Raw genomic sequence first — 19377 nt, 5'->3', positions numbered from 1 at the left:
GGCGGCGCGCGTGCGTCAGTGCCCGCCTCTCCTCCTCCCCCTCCCTCTGTCTCGGGTTAAAGGATGGAGGGGGATAACGGCGCGAGGAGCGAGACTTCAGGGCGCAGATCTCGCGAGAGCTGGGAAGCTGTCGGCCTTGGGAAAGCAGAGCGGTCCATCAAGGAAAGTTCATTACTCTTCCTTGCGCCGCTAGGGGCAGACCGAGCCTACGTGCGTCTAGGTAAAAACTAACAGGCGGCCCTGTTCCTTCGTGAGCATGCGCTGTCTTCTCGGCCTCTTGCGATGCATTTTCCCCTGAAGGGGCGGAACCTTTGTTAACCCTCTGAGGGTCGGAGGGAAGGATTAGGAAGCCGTACCAGAAGCAAAACAACTTTGGTCCTGAAGAAGGCATGGCAGGAGCGAGGAGTGATTTAAAGGCCTCGTTGCTGAAGCACCGGCGCACCACCTTCGAACGGGTGGAAAAATTCATTTCGCAGGATTATTTTGTGGATTGTAACCTTCGGGGCAGGTGGGCTAGGGCTGGTCCGTTCGCTAAATCCTTCCCCTGCATTTGCCCCAGTTCAGGTAATCCTCGACTTACGACCACAATGGATCCCCAAATTTTCTGTTGCTAAGTGAGACATTTGTTAAGTGAGTTTTGCCCCATTTTACGACTTCTCTTGCCACAGCTGTTAAGTGAATCACTGCAGTTGTGAAGTTAATAATACGGTTTCCCCATTGACTTTGCTTGTCAGAAGATTGCAAAAGGGGATCATGTTATTCCCAAGACATTGCAACCGTCATAAATATGTGTCAGTTGCCAAGCATTCGAATTTTGATTATGTGACATGCGGATACTGCAATGGTTGTAAGTGTGAAAAATGCTCACAAGTCACTTTTTTTCAGTGCCATTGTAGCTTTGAACGGTCACTAAATGAACTGTTGTAAGTCGAAGATTACCTGTACTGTTTCCAAAAGGCTGCGATTGTTCTGTTGCAAAGAAAGGGGGAAGAAAATGGAGCAATTTTAAAGGTTTATGTAACGGCCAATCCAGGACTGAAGGCTTTACCTTTTACAATTAAAAAGCACAGAAGCTCCAATGTGGTTACTAAATATTGAGTTTTCTTCTATGGCTGACTTTTGTTTATTCTCAATTAAGGGTGATGTTATCTCTTGGGCCACAGAAGAGGTGGCTTTGAACCGCGTGGCTAGAATCGCCTGCACTGAATTTGAAGGAAGATGTTGGCTGGGAGCAATTTTTATTAGCTTGCATTCCTTTGGAAGCAGTTTTAATGGCAGCAATTTAATTGATAGTTTTAATTAGTTGCTGCGTGTGGAAAGCACTACTTGAAGATTTTTGTTGTTCAGGCATCATGTAAACTTGGCAAATTTAAGGTGTGCCATAATAGCACTTTCTCATGCTCTACAGTGGTGTTTTTCAACCTCACTAACATTGAGATATGTAGACATCAGCTGCTAAAATTCCCCATTCTGGCTGGGGAATTCTGGGAGTTGAAGTCCACATATCTTAAAGATTCCAAGTTTGAAAAACACTCATTTAATCTACTGCTTATTGATCATTCTCACAGGACAGAAAGCTGAAAGAGATGGGAGGAAAGAGAGAAAAATCCTTAAATGCTTTTAAAAGCAACTGATCAAACATGTTTGTACGCTTAAACACCAATTGTGATCCTAGGAATTTGCATTGTATGCTAATCAATGGTTAATTTTAACCGTTGATTACTTTAACTCAATTGTTGGAATTCATAACCCTAACCTTTGCCCAAGCTATCCAGAAACTAGTCAACCCCATTTTAATTAAGCTATAGAAGTTTTCCCTCTAGCTACAGTAGTGGATTATAAATGTTGGAGCTCAATTCGCCTTAACACCATTTGTTTTGGAAAAGTTGCTTTTGTGGAACTTTATTTAATGAATCTGGTCCTAATAAGGCAGATGTGAATTTAAATCATGTAGAAGAACTGGAAGACCATGAGAAGTTTATCAGGGAGGAATATGCTATCTTCAGTCTCTGAAAATGCATTATTCTTTTGTCTTTTAACAGGCTGTTTGGTGACAGATGTGCATTGGCGTCTCTGTCTTACTTTAAAACTTCTAAACGAATTCCATACAGTGAAGCTATTGGGGAAGAATTCAGCCCTATTAAAGTTGGAGATAGCTTTGGACAGACGTAAGTATTTCCTTATTCATAGCTGAATTTCCCATCTCATTTCTTAAGGGAACAAAATGAAGGGTTTGTACTTTAGTTTAGAACCACTTTAGCCTAGTGGTTAAGGCTTCAGGCTAGAAAGCAGGAGATTATGAGTTCAAGTCCCTCATTTGCCACGAAAGCCAACTGAATGAATTTTGGACCAGTTACTCTCTCAGTCCAATCCATCTCACAGGGCTATTGCGGCAGAGAAAAGAGGTGGAAGTTATTTCTAAAAATAATGCCGGCTGGAGAATTCTGAGAACTGAAGTTCAGACATCTTCAGGTTGCCAATGTTTAAAGGGTATAACCATTGTACTTTTTAGTTAATGGAATCTGTGGCATCCTGACAATTTTAGTGTCACTTTTCTAAGGTGGCACACCTGCTGGTTTAAAGTAGAACTCAGCATTCCCAAGAAATGGACAGGAAAGGAAGTGCATCTTCTTTGGGAAAGCGATGGAGAAGGAATGGTTTGGAGGGATGCCCAGCCCGTTCAGGTAAGTGGCTGTCATGAAATTATCACCAGCTGGATCCTCTTTGAGATTCTTTTGCTCTCCACACACCCCCCCCAAAAAAACGTTGCCCCCATGATAAAAAGGCAAGTGCACAATAAATAAAACTGCCTCAAATGCTATTCATTGGGGGAAATGCTGGAGAGAAATAAAATGTTTACAAAAGAATGTAATGGACATAATAATTCAAGAACCACCTATATTGACAATACAGTCTTCCTGTTCACCTGTCCAACTATATATTATTTGCCATTATCAGAGTTTGACTCGAGAAGGTGAGAAGACCAGTTATATGCTGACTGACAGTCTAAAGGAGACCGACCTTCATGGGTGAGTCAGTATTTTGCAGTATTGTTATGGAAATAATACTTCCCTGTTCTAGCAGTTCAATAGAAATGAACCTTGCCAGTATTTTGACATAAATCTTCGTATAGAGATATGCTTAAAAGTATTTGAACTGTTTAATCAACTTTGGATAGCCATCCTATCCCGGAAATGCCAGGTCTTGAAAATGCACATTGCTCGCAATGCATAATCAGCTGACATAAAACTGGAACAATGTAAGTTGCCAAAATTCCAGTGGAAAGAAAAATTATTTGCCGGAGGGATGAACAGATGATTTGGGGTGGGAAGTTTTTGCAGTGTCAGGGTAATCACTGGGAACCTAATCCAGGCCCATGGATTCTTTGAAACAGAAAGGTAATAGGCACCTTTTCCCCTTCTGCAGCTTGACCCTCTATCTGGAGGTTGCCTGCAATGGTCTCTTCGGAGCTGGGAAGGGCAGCATGATTGCACCCCCAGATCTGGACAAAACGTTCTCCTTGAATAGAGCAGAGCTGGTGATTTACAACCGGGATGTCCGTGAGCTTCTGGTGGACTTTGAAATCCTCTTGGACATGGCCAAGGTGAAATATCTCGTTTTTGCCATTTTAATGGAGTGAGAGGTGGGGGGAGGGGGCATATGATCTTATTTCTGCTTTTTAACTTTTGATCCCCAGATATTTTTGGGTTCCAATTTGAAGCAGGTTTTGGTGGCGAGCTTGATTTGACTGATCAGCGTAAAATTTATCTTTCTTTTCCTGCTAAGCTCCTCGGAGAGGAAAACCAGCGGAGCTTCCAAGCGCTTTATGTAGCGAACCAGATGGTGAACCTGTGTGATGTCGACAACCCTGCAACCTTCCCGGCTGTTCATGAACTGGCCCGCTCTGTTTTCTGCCAGAAGAACGGAGAGAGCCAGCATATCATCCATGCCATGGGCCATTGCCACATTGATACTGGTAGGAACGGTGCGCGCGGTATATATTTCAGTCTAGGAAACATCTGCCAGGCCTTCTAATACAATTAGGCCAGTGGTTCTCAACCTGTGGGTCGGGACCCCATTTGGGGTCGAACGACCATTTCACGGGGGTTGCCAAACAACGCAGTCCGCCATTTTTTCCCCCTTAGCTGTGCTACTCCCTTTTATTCTATTGGCTTTTGAAAGCCAATAGAATAGACTCTCTTGAATAGAGTCTAATTCTATTGCCTTTCAAAAGCCAATAGGAATTGTCCAGGCTGTCTCTGCCCTGCTGAGCCCGCCAAAAGTCCCATTCTGCAAACGGTGCTGCACCAGTTGAGTAGTCCTTGACTTATGGCCGGTTGAGTAGTCCTCGACTTACAACTGGTTGGGGTCGCGGCATTAAAAAAGTTTAGAACCATTGAATTAGGCAAAGGAGTGAAGGATGATATGCAAGTAATCCTCAACTTGCAACCATTTTGTTTAGTGACCTTTTGAAGTAAAAATAGTGACTTAACAACCATTCCTCACACTTAGACCCTCACAGCATCCCCATGATCACGTAATCAGAATTGGGCCACTTGGCAACCAGCATCATGGACTCAGGTTATCACCGTTTGTGACCTTCCCAAGCTGGCTTCTGACAAGTAAAATTAAGTGGGGGGGGGGGAGAAAGGGAGTCAGATTTGCTTAATGGTCACAGGATTTGTTTAACTGCAGGGATTTGCTTAACAAACGCGGCAAAAAAAATCCATAAAACTGGCCATGATTTACTTAATGACCATCTCACTTAGCAACCAAAATTCTGGCCTCAGTTGTGATTGTATTTAGCTTTAAAAAATACACCATGCGTTGTATAGATTCAGCGAAAGAAATTTTGGGCACATAGCCCTAGTGTTGTGTTGCTTGCCTCCAGAAATCATGGGCGCTCCATCACTGGAGATTTTTAAGAAGAGACTGGACAGTCCCTTGTCTGAGACGGTATAGGTTCTCCTGCTTAAGCAGGGGGCTGGACTAGAAGACCTCCAAAGTCCCTTCCAGATTCTATTCTATTCTATTCTATTCTATTCTATTCTATTCTATTCTATTCTATTCTATTCTATTCTATTCTATTCTATTCTACAATCTATTCTATCCTATTCTACAATCTATTCTGTTCTGTTCTATTCTATTCTATCCCATTCCATCCCATTCCATTCCATTATTCTATTCTACTCTGTTCTTATTCTATTCCTATTCCTATTTCTATTCTTATTCCTATTCTGATATTCTATTCTATTCTATTCTATTCTATTCTATTCTATTCTATTCTATTCTATTCTATTCTATTCTATTCTATTCTATTCTATTCTATTCTACATTCTATCTATTCTATTCTATTCTATTCTATTCTATTCTATTCTATTCTATTCTATTCTATTCTATTCTATTCTATTCCATTCCATTCCATTCCACTCCACTCCACTCCACTCCACTCCACTCCACTCCATCTATTCTATTCTATTCTATTCTATTCTATTCTATTCTATTCTATTCTATTCTATTCTATTCTATTCTATTCTATTCTATTCCATTCCACTCCATTCCACTCTATTCTCAATTTCTCACTGCACAGTATCAGCATATGTTTCAAGGACATTATAGTGCCATCAGTCGCAACTTGCATTGCAAAGAGTAAGGCAATCCTATAAGAATTCCAACAAGCACTTAAAAAAAAAAATATCAATCTCATATATAGTCATTGCAAAGCTTTTAGCTTGATTCCTAATCATGATTTCCGGGCATTGGACAATCCTACACGTGGCTAAAACAACTATGCTCTAAAATTAAAATTAAAATCTTAATAAATAAACCATCTTCTATCCAGCTGAAAAATCTTTATTACGGTTATAGACAATCCTCTAAGCACCCTGTAAGAACAAAGCAAATGTATTTGTGAACTGCTTGCTTGCAATTGTAACCTTAGCTTGGCTGTGGCCTTATGAAGAGACGGTCCGTAAATGTGCACGCAGCTGGGTAACTGTCATACGCCTGATGGAGAAGAACCCGGACTTCACATTTGTCTGTTCACAGGTAATTGATATGTAAGTGCCCAGTTTTTAAATGTGTTCATGTGTGTTAACCATAATGTGGTTTCTTTGGTTTTGGAATTGGATATGAATGCTATTATTGTGGTTTTTGCTTAGACCGTGTATGAACCCAAACAGTTATGGCTTATTCAGTGACACACTTAACCAGATTTTAAATCCCTATAATAATCTTATTTGCTTGCTTAGATTAAGGGTCTCCAAACTTGGCAACTTTAAAACTTGTGGACTTCAACTCCCAGAATTCCTCAGCCAGATGTCTGGTTGAGGAATTCTGGGAGTTGAAGTCTACAAGTCTTAAAGTTGCCAAGTGTGGAGACCCCTGGTTTAGATCAATGAGAAACCCTATAAACTAGCCACTGTGTCCAGATATTAATACTGCAATTTTTTGGTGTGTAAACTGCAGCTAGGGTGGAAAGACACATTTTTAGGACATTTATATTGCTTTTTTGTCTACAGGCTCAGCAGTTTGAATGGGTGAAGTCCTATTACCCTGGTTTGTATGCTACAATTCAAGAATTCGCCAAAAGAGGACGCTTCATACCAGTTGGGGGAACCTGGGTGGAAATGGTAAGGCTGCATTATAGGTGGTCCTTGCTTACTGACCACTCATTCAGTGAAGGCTTGCAATGTTGACTGCTGAAGAAAGGGACATGTGAAATTCTGGCCATCACTGTCATAGTCCCATGAACACAATTTGGACCTGCCTATTTTTATGACCCTCCCTCCTTGCTGCCCCCAGCTGACCTTTGTCCTTGTCTTCATCTGGATGCAGCGCAGGAGGTCAGGTATGGAAAGAAAGTGGGTTCTGCAAAAAGTAGAACAGTGATATTGCTCACCCTTGTGATACTCAAGATCTCAAGAACCTTGAATGGAAGATTCAGACTAATGCTAGTCGGTAGCAACATTGGGTGGAAGGCAGTTGGTAAACTGAGGTTGGCTACTGATGGGGGGATTCGGTTCTTGGTGGGGAGCGATGGCTTTTTTACAATCTGTGAACTTCAAACCCCCCCCCCATGCTGACTCAGGAATTCTGGGAGTTGAAGTCCACAGATCGTAAAAGGGCCGTAGTTCCCCATCCCTGGTGTAAAAACACAGATGTTTTATTCCCTCTCAGGATGGAAACCTTCCAAGTGGAGAATCCATGGTTCGCCAGTTCCTGCAGGGACAGCGTTTCTTCCAGCAGGAATTTGGGAAGCTGTGCTTAGAGGTGCGTATCTTTCTTCCTCTTTTCCTGCCTTTCATGTGTTTCCCTAATGCTCTTCAGTCCTGGAAGGATAGCATTTTTGTAGCCTCAAATCCTAAATCAAAACCAGGGTTGCCTGTTGAATTAAAATGTGGATAGCAGCAGGGACCGTAAAGAACTCCTATGCCAGTCCAGTGAATTCTGCTCAACTTGCGCATAAATCCTAAACTAAATTGCCAAACTGGAAACTAAGGAATATTTGAAGTCACCCTATGCTTTTGGGTAGGGCAATCAAGGGATTACACTTTCCCATAATTATATAATTTTTTGTTTAGACTCCTAGTGACTGCCTGGATAAGTCCCTGCAGTTTTCTTGGCAAGTTTTTTTCAAAAGTGGTTTATCAATGATAAACCATTGCCTCCTTTCTAGAGCTGAAAGAGAGTTGGCCCAAAATCACCCAGTTGGCTTCATGCTTAAGGCAGGACTAGAACTCACTGCCTAGCGCAGTGGTTCTCAACCTTTTTAATGCCGCGACCCCCAACCGGTCGTAAGTCGAGGACTACTCAACCGGTCGTAAGTCGAGGACTACTCAATGGGTGCAGCAACGTTTGCAGAGTGGGACTTTGGGCGGGCTCAGCAGGGCAGAGACAGCCTGGACCTTAGACTCTATTCAAGAGAGTCTATTCTATTGGCTTTCAAAACCCAATAGAATAAAAGGGAGTAGCACAGCTAAGGAAAAGGGGAAAAAAATGGCGGACTGCATTGTTTGGTGACCCCCGTGAAATGGTCGTTCGACCCCAAATGGGGTCCCGACCCACAGGTTGAGAACCACTGGCCTAGGGCCTTCCCTACTATCTCTCTCCCATAATTATATAAGAAGCTAAACTGAACTTCATCATTCTGCATGGCCAACATCAATTTCCAGTGAATTGTGTTTTTTTTCCTACGATCAGCATTTTTATTCTCAGCTTGTTCTATGTATTTAATGCCAGCTCTTCGCAGACAATGCCATTTTTTTTTCTCCTCAAACCAGTTCTGGTTGCCTGATACATTTGGCTATTCAGCACAACTGCCACAAATAATGCGTGGCTGCGGGATATGTCGTTTCTTAACTCAGAAATTGAGTTGGAATCTGGTGAACACTTTCCCGGTAAGATTTATAGTTTAATTCAAATAAACCTGGACACAGAGACCCGCTGAGCAGTGGTTGGTCTCATCTTGATGTCAGTCTGAAATTTATTTCAGAAAAAAAAACACTGAACTTATTGGGGACTGGGGGGCTTATTGGCTATCTGCAATCTCTTGTAGCACAACACCTTTTCCTGGGAAGGCATTGATGGATCCCGGGTTTTGGCTCACTTCCCTCCTGCGGATTCCTATGGATTGTCCGGTCGTGTGGAGGAGGTGAGTAAACCCAGCAAAAGTGATTCTCCATCTTCACAGCAGAAGAAACAAACCCAATAAATTACAGCTTCATTTCCTTTGGAGATAGGAAGTGCCAAATAATGTGTGAATGGGAAATCTGCCCTCCTCCTTGTGCTACCTCTCTCCTAGATGTTAAGAACAGTGAAGAATAACAAGGACAAGGGCCGTGTGAATCACAGTGTCGCTCTCTTTGGATTTGGAGATGGAGGAGGGGGCCCTACACAGAAGATGCTGGACAGGCTGCTGAGAATGAAGGACACAGATGGTCTACCCAGGTTGGTTTCTCTTGGCTAAACAAACCAGAAACAAAGCCAATAAAATAAAATAACATTCTGTGCTTGGTTACTCATGCCTTACAGCCTATACTTGGCAACTTTTAAGACTTGTGGACTTCAACTCCCAGAAATCCTCACCCAGCATGGAGACCCCTGCCTTAAAGCACTGTTTCTCAACCTTAACCCATGCCCAGCTGGGGAATTCTGGGAGTCGAAATCCATCTTAAAGTTGCCATGGTTGAGAAAATGTTGCCTTAGAGCAGTGGTTCTCAACCTGTGGGTCGGGACCCCATTTGGGGTCGAACGACCATTTCACAGGGGTCGCCAAACAATGCAGTCTGCCATTTTTTCCCCCTTTTTCCTAGCTGTGCTACTCCCTTTTATTCTATTGGCTTTTGAAAGCCAATAGAAGAGACTCTCTTGAATAGAGTCTAATTCTATTGGCTTTCCAAAGCCAATAGAAATTGTCCGGGCTGTCTCTGCCCTGCTGAGCCCGCCAAAAGTCCCATTCTGCAAACGGTGCTGCACCAGTTGAGTAGTCTTCGACTTACGACCGGTTGAGTAGTCCTCGACTTACGACCGGTTGGGGGGTTGCGGCATTAAAAAGGTTGAGAACCACTGCCTTAGAGAGCAATTTCCTTAAATGAATGCGAGACCAAAATTGTCTTGGTTGGGTGTTCCTTGCAGTGGTGATTTTCTTTCATGCAGGGTTCAAATGTCTGTCCCAGATCGGTTTTTCTCTGCCCTGGAGGAGGAGAAGGCTCAACTCTCTACTTGGGTTGGAGAACTGTTTCTGGAACTGCATAATGGCACCTACACAACTCATGGGCAGGTGAGACTGCACAAGGCATCATAGGAAGTTTATAGACATTTCTGTTAATGCTTCACTGCAGGCTCCAGGATTCAAAACAGTACATCTGGAATGTATCTATTAATATTATGGTTCATTGCATGATTAGCCAGATGTTTAGACCGGATTTGGCATTTTTATGCACCTATCAAGTCCTTTCCAAAGACCTGGGATAGGCAGATGTTGTTTGATGGTGTTAAAAGAATTGTCGCAGGATGTAAGCTGTTCTGAGTAAAACTGCCTTTTGCAATTGACGGTTGATGATTTTTGTCAGTGCTGATGGTCTTCAAGGGGTCCTCCAGTACCCGTTGAGTAATGAGTAATTGTAGTAATTTAGCAACTGCAATCTCAATAGGATTTCTAATCTGTTTCCATTCCCTGATGCCTCATTTTTCATGTTTATTTCTAAGTCGCTGGACATTTTGTATAAAATCCTATTATTTTCTCTCTGGATTCAGATTAAAAAGGGGAACAGAGAATGTGAGCGTTTACTCCATGATGTCGAGATCCTGAGTAGTTTGGCTCTGGTGCAAAAAAGTTCTTTCCAGTATCCTTCTGCTCAGCTTCAGCACCTTTGGAGGTACGCAAATGCAAAATTTTGGTTTTTTGTAGAGTGTAGAAGTTTGTGGAATTGGGACTGGTCTTTCTGATAGCCAATAAGATATGTATAAATTAAAAGGGGAAGAGAAGCTGTCATGTTGAGTTTCTGTAGATAAATTAGTGTTACAGCAAATGTCCCTTCAGAACAATGCAAGCTAGAAAGATACTTCTCAACTTTAACACGAGAATCTGACATTTTAGTAGAAAGAGAGAGATAGAACTAGAGGTGTAGAAACTTATTTTTTTTAAAAAAGGAAACAAAAATGTACACAAAGAATGATTTTTGACTTTTTCCGAGATGTATAAGGCACTTACATTCAACTCTTAGTTCAACACCTTAAAACGAGCTTCTTATCTCTTTCCTCTTCATCTTTTTCTTGATTGTTAGTTTATGTTGTTTTTTAATCCGTATGTTCACAAAATTTAATAAAAGTACTATGAGAATCTGACCTTTCAGTTGGATCACCAGGTCGAGGCTGGTGCAAATGACACATTAGAGCAAAATAATTGTGAGCCCGCTATTTTATGCCGAATAATTAGTCCAGCTACATAACACTCCTGATTACACCAAACTATGAGTAGGTCCAGATGCATCTTTCTAAGGTCTTCCATATTCTCTATGTGTGCGTGATCCCTTCTCCCACTCCTCTCTTTTTTGTCTGCAGGCTGCTGCTCTTGAACCAGTTCCATGATGTCTTACCAGGCAGTTGTATCCAGCTTGTAGTAGAGGATGCCATGAGGTACTACTCAGGTGAGAAGGAACCAACTTTGAAAATTGGTTTGGTTAGGCAGCTGCCAAAGCTCAGGGACCATAAATGGCCATTAGAGTCCTACGGTTCTGCTGCTTGGTTTGGTCCACGAGAGGTAGACTGTTTGATTCAAAACACCAGGTTCAGTCCTGATGTTCTGGTGATTCAGTGCCCGTCCTGATGGACATCCATGGTTATCTGCCTCCATGGTTCTGCTCAACGGAAGACAGCTTTCTTCCTTTTGATAGAACCATTAAAACTAGATTGTGGTATCTTGAGAAACAGGGCAGAGGAAAGGTCAATATACAGTGGAAAACTAGAAGATCTGAGATTCTTCCTCCACTATACAAGGACTAAGTCTCCAAATGAGGGCTATGAAAGAGGCTTAGATTTATAACTCTGATTTAATCTCTTCTGCAACACACTAGACCTTGGGTTTCTTTTCTAATATGCAGCATTCGCCATAGCTCATTCTGAATGTGGACAGTCCTTTGATGGAATCTTTTCTTTCTTCCTCTCCTTCCTCTAAGAAATCCGAAGTTCTGGAGCTCAACTTCTGAAAGATGCCACCCGTTCTTTGTGCGGAGAGCTGTTGGCCAACAGGGATAAGAGCAGTGATACCCTCCTGGTTATCAACACTTTACCCTGGGAAAGAACTGAAGTCATTTCCAGAACTGGACCCCAAGGATCTGAGACTTTAGGTCAGTGGTTCTCAACCTTTCTAATGCCGTGACCCCATAATACAGTTCCCCATGTTGTGGTGACCCCCAACCATTTATACATCACTGGATGCCAGGGGCGTGGCCAAAGAAAAGGGGGAAAAAATGGCGGACAGCCTTGTTTGGCGACCCCCGTGAAATGGTCGTTCGACCCCAAATGGGGTCCCGACCCACAGGTTGAGAACCACTGCTTTAGGTGGCAACATTGCTTCAGTTTTAGAGTGTTTTGGCCACCTTAAACAAATGCACTTTTCTTTAGATTGATTGGGAATCGATTGAAAAGATCTAATTCCTCTGTCTCCTTCTGTGTCTTTCAACACCAGCTTTGGTGACAGTTCCCAGCATGGGCTTCTGTGTTCTTCAAGAGTCATTACCTCCTCCACATCCTGTGACAGTCAGTAAAGAGGTGGGCTTGTTGTAACCTTTTTTGAAGGTCTGTTGTAACTTTGAACGGTTGATAAATGAGGATTGAAATTGAAAAGCGACAGGCAGAGAATGACTGTCTTTTGGGATGGTGGTAACACACTATAATGGCATGCGGGAAAGACCTTGGGAGATGGGCGTCAAAGCTGCCTAGGGAACGTGAGATAAGAGACAGCACAGCCCACAGCTGCATAACGGATGCAAAATGGGTCACAAAGGACCCTCCCTTGTTTCTTGGGTTGTCAAGGAGACATTGGGAGAATTGTACTTTCGGATTTGCAACATTCTGTTAATGTAGTTTTAGAGAATAGTCAGATAAGAGAGGGCATGTCCCAGAGCTGCATAATGGGTGGAGAAAGAGGCTCAGAAGGGACCCTCCTTAGCTTCTCAGGCTATAAAAGAGATGGCGGGAGATTTGTACCTTCAAACTTGCAAGATTCTGTTAATGCAGCTTTACAATAAAGTAGAAATAGCTCACCTGGTCATGTTTCCTGTCTGTTTGACCTGGGAAGACTGACACATAGGGAATCTTTCATTGTTTTTACCCCAGGCAGATGATTCTGTTACATTGGCAAATGGTATCATCCAAGCCTGCCTGGATCCTTTGGGACGGATAGTCTCCCTTTCCTTGCTCCACCCGGAAAGGTATTTCTTCCTATAAGTACAGGGTCAGTATTATGTTCTGCAAATAGGGCATTTCTCCCACTTGACACCACTGCGTTGGTCTTCTCGTTGCAGGGAGGCTGTTCCGGAAGGTTGCCAAGCAAACCAATTTGTGATGTTTGATGACGTCCCTCTGTACTGGGATGCCTGGGATGTGATGGATTATCACCTGGAGACCAGGTAAGGAGCCTGAAGAAGCTTCGGCTTATAGGGCTGGCAAACTGCAGTGGTTGGATCACTCGTGATTTAACTCCTAAGAACAGAAAATTACTGGGAAGGAAAAGAAATCCCACCCCCCAAACTATTGAGAGGAAGAGGAAGGGAAGTAACCCCACCTACTTCGAAGCTGGCCCCGCCTACTTCTGTGTTCATTGGTTGGCTTTTGTTATGGGCATTCGCCCCTGATTTTCAGTTCTCCTGTGACCATTGCAACTTTAAATCTTGCATCAAGTACTTTGGGGTGGGTCCTTCGTAACTTTGAACGGTCCTTATGTAAGGACTACTAACCTATAATTTTGAGCCAGTAATGTCCTAGCCATTCTTTCTTCCAGGAAGCCCATCACCCATCTCCTAAAACCCCTGGAAATTTCTATCCCTGGTGGCCTGCGGGGCAGCGTGACTTTCTCCCTGCAGCTCAGCAAGAGCAGTGTCCTAACCCAAGAAGTTATCCTGGATGCAGCGAGTCCTTACATCTCCTTCCAGACCCAGGTTTGCTTGTCTTCTTCTCTTTTCCCCAGAAATGTTCACCAGCTGGGTAAAATTCAGCTTGTCTTTCTTCTCCTGTGTAAGACGCTAAGAAAAAGACACAGGCATGTCTTGAGCAGAGGTTGGAAGCTGCAGGACACAGCTTGACAAACTCTTGAGTTTATTGCTTCTTATATACTTGTTACATACATAGGCTTTACCATTAAATGCTGACAAAGGTTTCTTCATTGGAAAATGTCTTCATGTAAGCAACTATTTTCTAGTAACACATTACATGGCCAGAGACCAGGTAAGAACAAATACAGGGAGATGAAAACAGAAGGAACTAACAAAGGCAGGAAGAGATAGGAGAAGGAACTAAGCATATTAGGTAGGTGAGGCATTAAGTCAAAAGGATATGACCTTTTGGCTGCTTCACTGGGACAAAGGATATCAAACGGTTATGAGATTTGTGGGAGGGGGGAAGCACAGCAGTTTGCTGCGCATTGCATTTTTCCCCACACTCCTGATCTGCAGATCTCCCTTCCTTAGTTAGAGTCGCCAATTGGGGGGGGGGGGGATATCTGCTATTTTTTTTAATTGCTTGGTTGCTTTCCAGGTTGACTGGAACGAAGCTCACAAGTTCCTCAAGGTGGAATTTCCAGCCAAGGTTCGGAGCCCAAATGCCACTTACGAGATCCAGTTTGGCCACCTGCAGAGACCGACACATTGGAACACGTCCTGGGATTGGGCCCGGTTTGAGGTGAGGCTCTTCTTCTCCTAACTGGTATTCCCATGATGGGAGTGATCCAAATTCTGCTTGGCTTTTTTTTTTTAACGTACGACTCTTCAATGGCTCCATGGTGGCCCCCATCTTGAATGTTTGGACCACACCTCCATCTCACACACCAGGTTGAGCCGGAGGGAGGGAGGGGGGAGGGAGGGGTCAAACGCGTCATCAGTCTCGAGTCCCTTTGTGCCCACAAGAGACCTCAATCCAGCCCACCTTGAATTCCGTTGACCCTTATCTCCCGCCAATTTCCCTTGACCGTTAGTAGTTCAGATTCTTGTAGCGAGCTAAACCTTGCGATAAGCCTTTCTATTCATTTGAACTGCTTGGATTTCCTGATTTCCCCTAGCGCTTGACAGATTTCCCACATGACTCAAGCCCAAATTAAGTTTGCGCCATGCCTCGTTGACCACCCCCCCAGTTTTAATGAAAATGGACGGATCCTGCCTGCTGGATAGGCACTCTGAAGTGTTCCAGAATCACATTTGCCCTGAAACCAACTTCACTTTTCCTTTTGGCTTTTTTTAAGGTGTGGAGTCACAAATGGGCAGACCTGTCCGAGCACGGCTTTGGAGTTGCCTTGTTGAACGACTGCAAATATGGCTGCTCGGTCCACGGCAATGTGATGAGTCTCTCCCTGTGAGTTTTGGTGAACGGTAGGAATGCCTGGGTTACGGCAGAAATGATTTTGGGAATGACTTTGGCCTTGCCTGCTTTGGTTGGGTTTTTGTTTTGTTTTTTAACTTTTGCCTTGTGTACCTGCCGACGGTTTGATATTTTGTAGGGTTATCGTGGGGTTTAGCAACTTTGAGTTGCGTTTAACGCACTAAAAGGGCGGGATATAATTCCTATCAACGTTGGCTGCTTGGACCGTTAAGAACGAAAGCAAAGGGTGTGAATGACTGGATAATACAAGTTTTGATTCCCATGAAGGTTACGGGCTCCAAAGTCCCCAGATGCTACTGCAGATATTGGACGTCACCAGTTTACCTATGCAGTGATGCCTCACCTGGGTAAGCAACACCTGAGAAGAACCTGATCTTGGCAGACTGCTCTTTTTTTCTCCTCCTCCTCCTCCTCCTCCTCCTCCTCCTCCTCCTCCTCCTCCTCCTCCTCCTCCTCCTCCTCCTCCTCTTCTTCACCATCTTCTTCCTCTCTCCCTCTTTCTTCTGCTTCTATTTTTTCTCCCTCTTCCCTCCATCCTCTAATAATAATAATGTTGGAAGGGAACTTGGAGGTCATCCCCCTGCTCAGGCAACTAACCCTATACCATTTCGGACAAATGGCTGTCCAGTTTCTTCTTAAAAACTTCCAGTGTTGGAGCATTCACCGCTTCTGGAGGCAGGTTGTTCCACTGGTTAATTGTCCTCACTGTCAGGAAGCTTGTCCTTAGTTCTCGGTTGCTTCTCTCCTTGATTAGTTTCCACCCGTTGCTTCTTATCCTGCCTTCAGGCGCTTTGGAGAATAGCTTGACTCCCTCTTCTTTGGGGCAGCCCCCGAGATACTGGAAGACTGCTATCATGTTCCCCCCTCGTCCTTCTCTTCATTAAACTAGACAGACCCAATTCCAGCAACTGTTCCTTATATGTTTTAGCCTCCAGTCCTCTAATCATCTTTGTTGCTCTTCTCTGTACTCTTTCTAGAGCAGTGGTTCTCAACCTGTGGGTCGGGACCCCATTTGGGGTCGAACGACCATTTCACGGGGGTCGCCAAACAAGGCTGTCCGCCATTTTTTCCCCCTTTTCTTTGGCCACGCCCCTGGCACCTGGTGATGTATAAGTGGTTGGGGGTCACCACAACATGAGGAACTGTATTATGGGGTCACGGCATTAGAAAGGTTGAGAACCATTGTTCTAAACATCTTTTTTTCTTTATTCTCCTTCCTCCCTCCCTCCCTTCCTGTTGCCTTTCTTTTCCTTTCCTTTCTCTCTCTCTCCCTCCCTCCGTCTCTCCCTCCCATTGTTATTTAGTTAGTTTCTGCAAATCGGTTGTTGATTTTGTCTTTGATAAATCGTACCATTAGCACAGATGTTGGGCCAGTGGGAAGACACCGGGAAAACTAGAAGGGAAGCTATACCCCCAAACCGATGGGGGTCAACTTTAAATAACACTCCTGACTATTACAGCTTTGTCACCCACAGATTCTTTCCAAGATGCCGAGGTAATCCGGCAGGCCTACAACTTGAATTTTCCTCTTCATGGAACAGAGGGCTCTCCTCTTGGGCCGGGTCCAGTCTGGAGTGCCTTTTCTGTCCTGTCTCCAGCTATTGTTCTGGAAACGGTAAAGCAGGTAAAGAGCCAAAGGAAAATCCAATCATTAAACTCAGTTCATCTGGGCATGTTTTCTTTCTGGACCGTCTTGCAAGCCTGGAAAATACATTTCTCCCCTCTTGCATTTTCAATCCAAACAATGGAGGAAGGTCCCCTTCTGAGAGATTTGCAAGCCCCCCCCCATTCCTTCTAGGCCTCAGCTGCTGCTGTTCTGACACATAATCTAGTCCAGGGCTTTTCAACCAGTGGTACGGGTACCACCTGTGGTACATTGGCACCTGGCAGGTGGTACGCGACCATCCTAGAAAAATGGTAGTGGGGGAGGGGAATGAGCTGAACCGGTGGCAGCACCGCACAAGCCTGAGCGAGAGATGGCTGGAGCTGCGGGGCTGTCAGGGCTCAGCGGAAGCACCAGGATCAGCGCCAGGCTCCAGCTGGAGCTCTGCACTGATCCTGACACTTCTGCTGAGCCCAGAAGCGCCGATCAGCTGGAATGTTGCAGCCTCTCCAGGTCACAGTGTCCCAGGATCATGTGAAGTGACCAAAATCTACTGCAGCTACCCAGCAGACGGGGAGGGGGAATAAAAACCAAACACCCCCCCACCCCACCCCCGCTGCCAATCCTCAACAGAAATGCTCAGAACAATGAAAACCTCGGACAGGAGGAAGAGCGCGGCTGGGCGGGCAGACAGGGGTCTTGCTCGGCTGTGGCTTGGGGGGGCACTTTTTTCAGTGCCATTGTAACTTTGAACAGTCACTAAGCGAACTGTTGTAAGTCGAAGACTACCTGTACTTTTATCACTTTTTTCCTTTTTTTTTGGTCATCAAATTTTTGACACCTTGCTAGGCGACTGGTGGTCCTCAGATGTTGCCATATCCTAAAAGTGGTACAAGGGGTGAAAAGATTGCCTATCCCTGGTCTAGTCTGTGGCTCTTCCTCCTGTCTCCCAAGTTCATTCCCACACGATTAAACATTTATCACAAAACTAATGGGACTTAGTGAGCTTTATGTTCAATGTGGAAGCCAGCTTAGCTGAATTTTGCCAGTCTTTTCTTCCAATGCTTTCGATGAACATTTGAGCGAAGTTTGGGGTTCTCTGTGAAGATTCTCTGAGTTTCAACTCGTCGGGCACCACCGTTCTCTGTCCCTTGCGGCATCTTACAAGAGCAGGACAGGAGGAAGGAAAGAACGGAGTTGAGTTGACCAGGGGATCTTTCTTGGGGTCTTTTTCCCCAGGCTGAGGACAGGCCGGACGCCTTGGTCATCCGACTTTACGAATCCCACGGCAGCACAGTTGACACCTGGCTCCAAATGGGCTTCCCGGTCCATGAGGCGGTTGTGTAAGTGGAAAGAGGGTGTCTCAATGGCCAGCTTTTCCCCAAAGACTCAACTCTGACAGCATCCCTGTCTTTTTGCAGGTGTGACCTCCTTGAAAGACCTGATCCTCACATCTCCTTGGTTCTGGAAGAGCATCGACTGAAGCTTTCCTTTAGGCCCTTCCAAATACTCTCTATCTTGCTGGTCTTGAAAGGACAGAGCAGGGCTTGAGGCTCAGCAGTTGATGAGCATGATCACAGTTGAGACTGGAGCTTCCATCATTAAGTGATGCTGTAACTGAGTCACTTAAATTTTACGATATTTTTTCCTTCCATGGTTGTTAAACGAATCATGTAATTGTTAATCAAATCACACGGTCATTAAGTGAATGTAGCTCCCCCCCCCATTGATTTAGCTTCTTGGAAGATCAAGAAATATGCCCCCCAAAATATAATAATTAAAAAGCAATTGTTGAATGAATGAGTACAGTTCGGGATCATGGCTTCAACAATGTCAGAATCCAATTATATTTCATTTCTATCTACCTACTCTGGTATAAAACCAATTCTTACTCTCTTCTGGATTCTGTCATACTACGGAAGGGGAGGAGGGTAAGCATGGGGGTTTTATGACTCTCACTTCCTTCATTAACTATGAAGTGACCGAAGTGACCGGTTGTTTATTCTCTTCGAGAGGACTAACCATAACAATGCAGCCATCGCCTTTCCTCCTACTCCCTCTGAAGTTCTCCCCTTTGCCAGCAGTGAGGGAAAAAGGGGGGGGGGGGAATGCAATGCCTGGAATCTGGAGAAAGAGAGAATGAGTGATCGTGCGGACGGAGCAGACTGACGGATTGAATCGCCCGGAAGAACTGTGGGGTGGAGGCTGCTTGGAAACACTTTAAGACATTGAATGGTGGGAGAGGATTCCCCAGACCCTGTCTAGCATGCCTGCAATCAGTTTCTCTTAATAAAGATTCCTGTTGGAAGAGAGATTCCAAGAATTCTGTCTTCTTTTTTTTTTTTTTTTTTTATTAAAAGTTTTGTAAATTTTACAAGAAAAACAAGAACAATACAGAACAAAAAACAACATATACAAAAGAAAAAAAAAAAAAAAATTAAACAATACATATAAAAAAAACCCCCCAACCCACACCCCTCCCAAAAACCCTCCCTTCCCCCCCCCTGAGCTTCCCAGAGCAGAATATAGGCTTAAAAAATAAAAAAAATAAAAATAAAAATTAAAAATTAAAGAATTCTGTCTTCTTAAGATGTAAAATTGAGGTGGGTCCTTGCAAACAATCTAGTTTTCTGATTTTATTTATGAGACTTATATACCGCTTTAAGTGCAAGCACTCTCTA

The 19377-nt window shown here is 44.0% G+C and overlaps 1 protein-coding gene across 1 annotated transcript; it reads left to right on the top strand.

Annotated features, from left to right (window-relative positions):
- Positions 1-147: 147 nt before the first annotated feature.
- MAN2C1 (mannosidase alpha class 2C member 1) lies at positions 148-19016 on the top strand. Its single transcript, XM_039337574.1, has 26 exons — positions 148-508; positions 2043-2168; positions 2561-2684; positions 2959-3029; positions 3427-3604; positions 3787-3976; positions 5942-6048; positions 6522-6632; positions 7180-7272; positions 8283-8399; positions 8558-8653; positions 8804-8949; positions 9658-9781; positions 10258-10379; positions 11065-11150; positions 11679-11849; positions 12191-12273; positions 12841-12935; positions 13029-13133; positions 13505-13661; positions 14257-14400; positions 14957-15066; positions 15361-15440; positions 16569-16717; positions 17936-18039; positions 18118-19016. Exons 1-26 carry the CDS (start codon positions 390-392, stop codon positions 18245-18247), a joined length of 3138 nt encoding a protein of 1045 aa, XP_039193508.1. The 5' UTR covers positions 148-389; the 3' UTR covers positions 18248-19016.
- Positions 19017-19377: the final 361 nt, after the last annotated feature.

This window comes from Crotalus tigris, unplaced genomic scaffold, assembly GCF_016545835.1.
Source record: "Crotalus tigris isolate CLP2741 ecotype Arizona unplaced genomic scaffold, ASM1654583v1 scf7180000017683.1919423, whole genome shotgun sequence".
Classification (NCBI taxonomy): domain Eukaryota; kingdom Metazoa; phylum Chordata; class Lepidosauria; order Squamata; family Viperidae; genus Crotalus; species Crotalus tigris.
The sequence above is the reverse complement of the archived record's forward strand: the minus strand, read 5'-3'. Positions and strand labels throughout refer to the sequence as shown.

Excerpts from the sequence above, each read along its gene's own strand:
- MAN2C1 (XM_039337574.1), top strand. The coding sequence starts at position 390 with ATGGCAGGAGCGAGGAGTGATTTAAAGGCCTCGTTGCTGAAGCACCGG. Across the intron at positions 509-2,042 it reads GATTGTAACCTTCGGGGCAG|GCTGTTTGGTGACAGATGTG; the intron begins GTGGGCTAGGGC and ends GTCTTTTAACAG. Across the intron at positions 9,782-10,257 it reads CCTACACAACTCATGGGCAG|ATTAAAAAGGGGAACAGAGA; the intron begins GTGAGACTGCAC and ends CTCTGGATTCAG.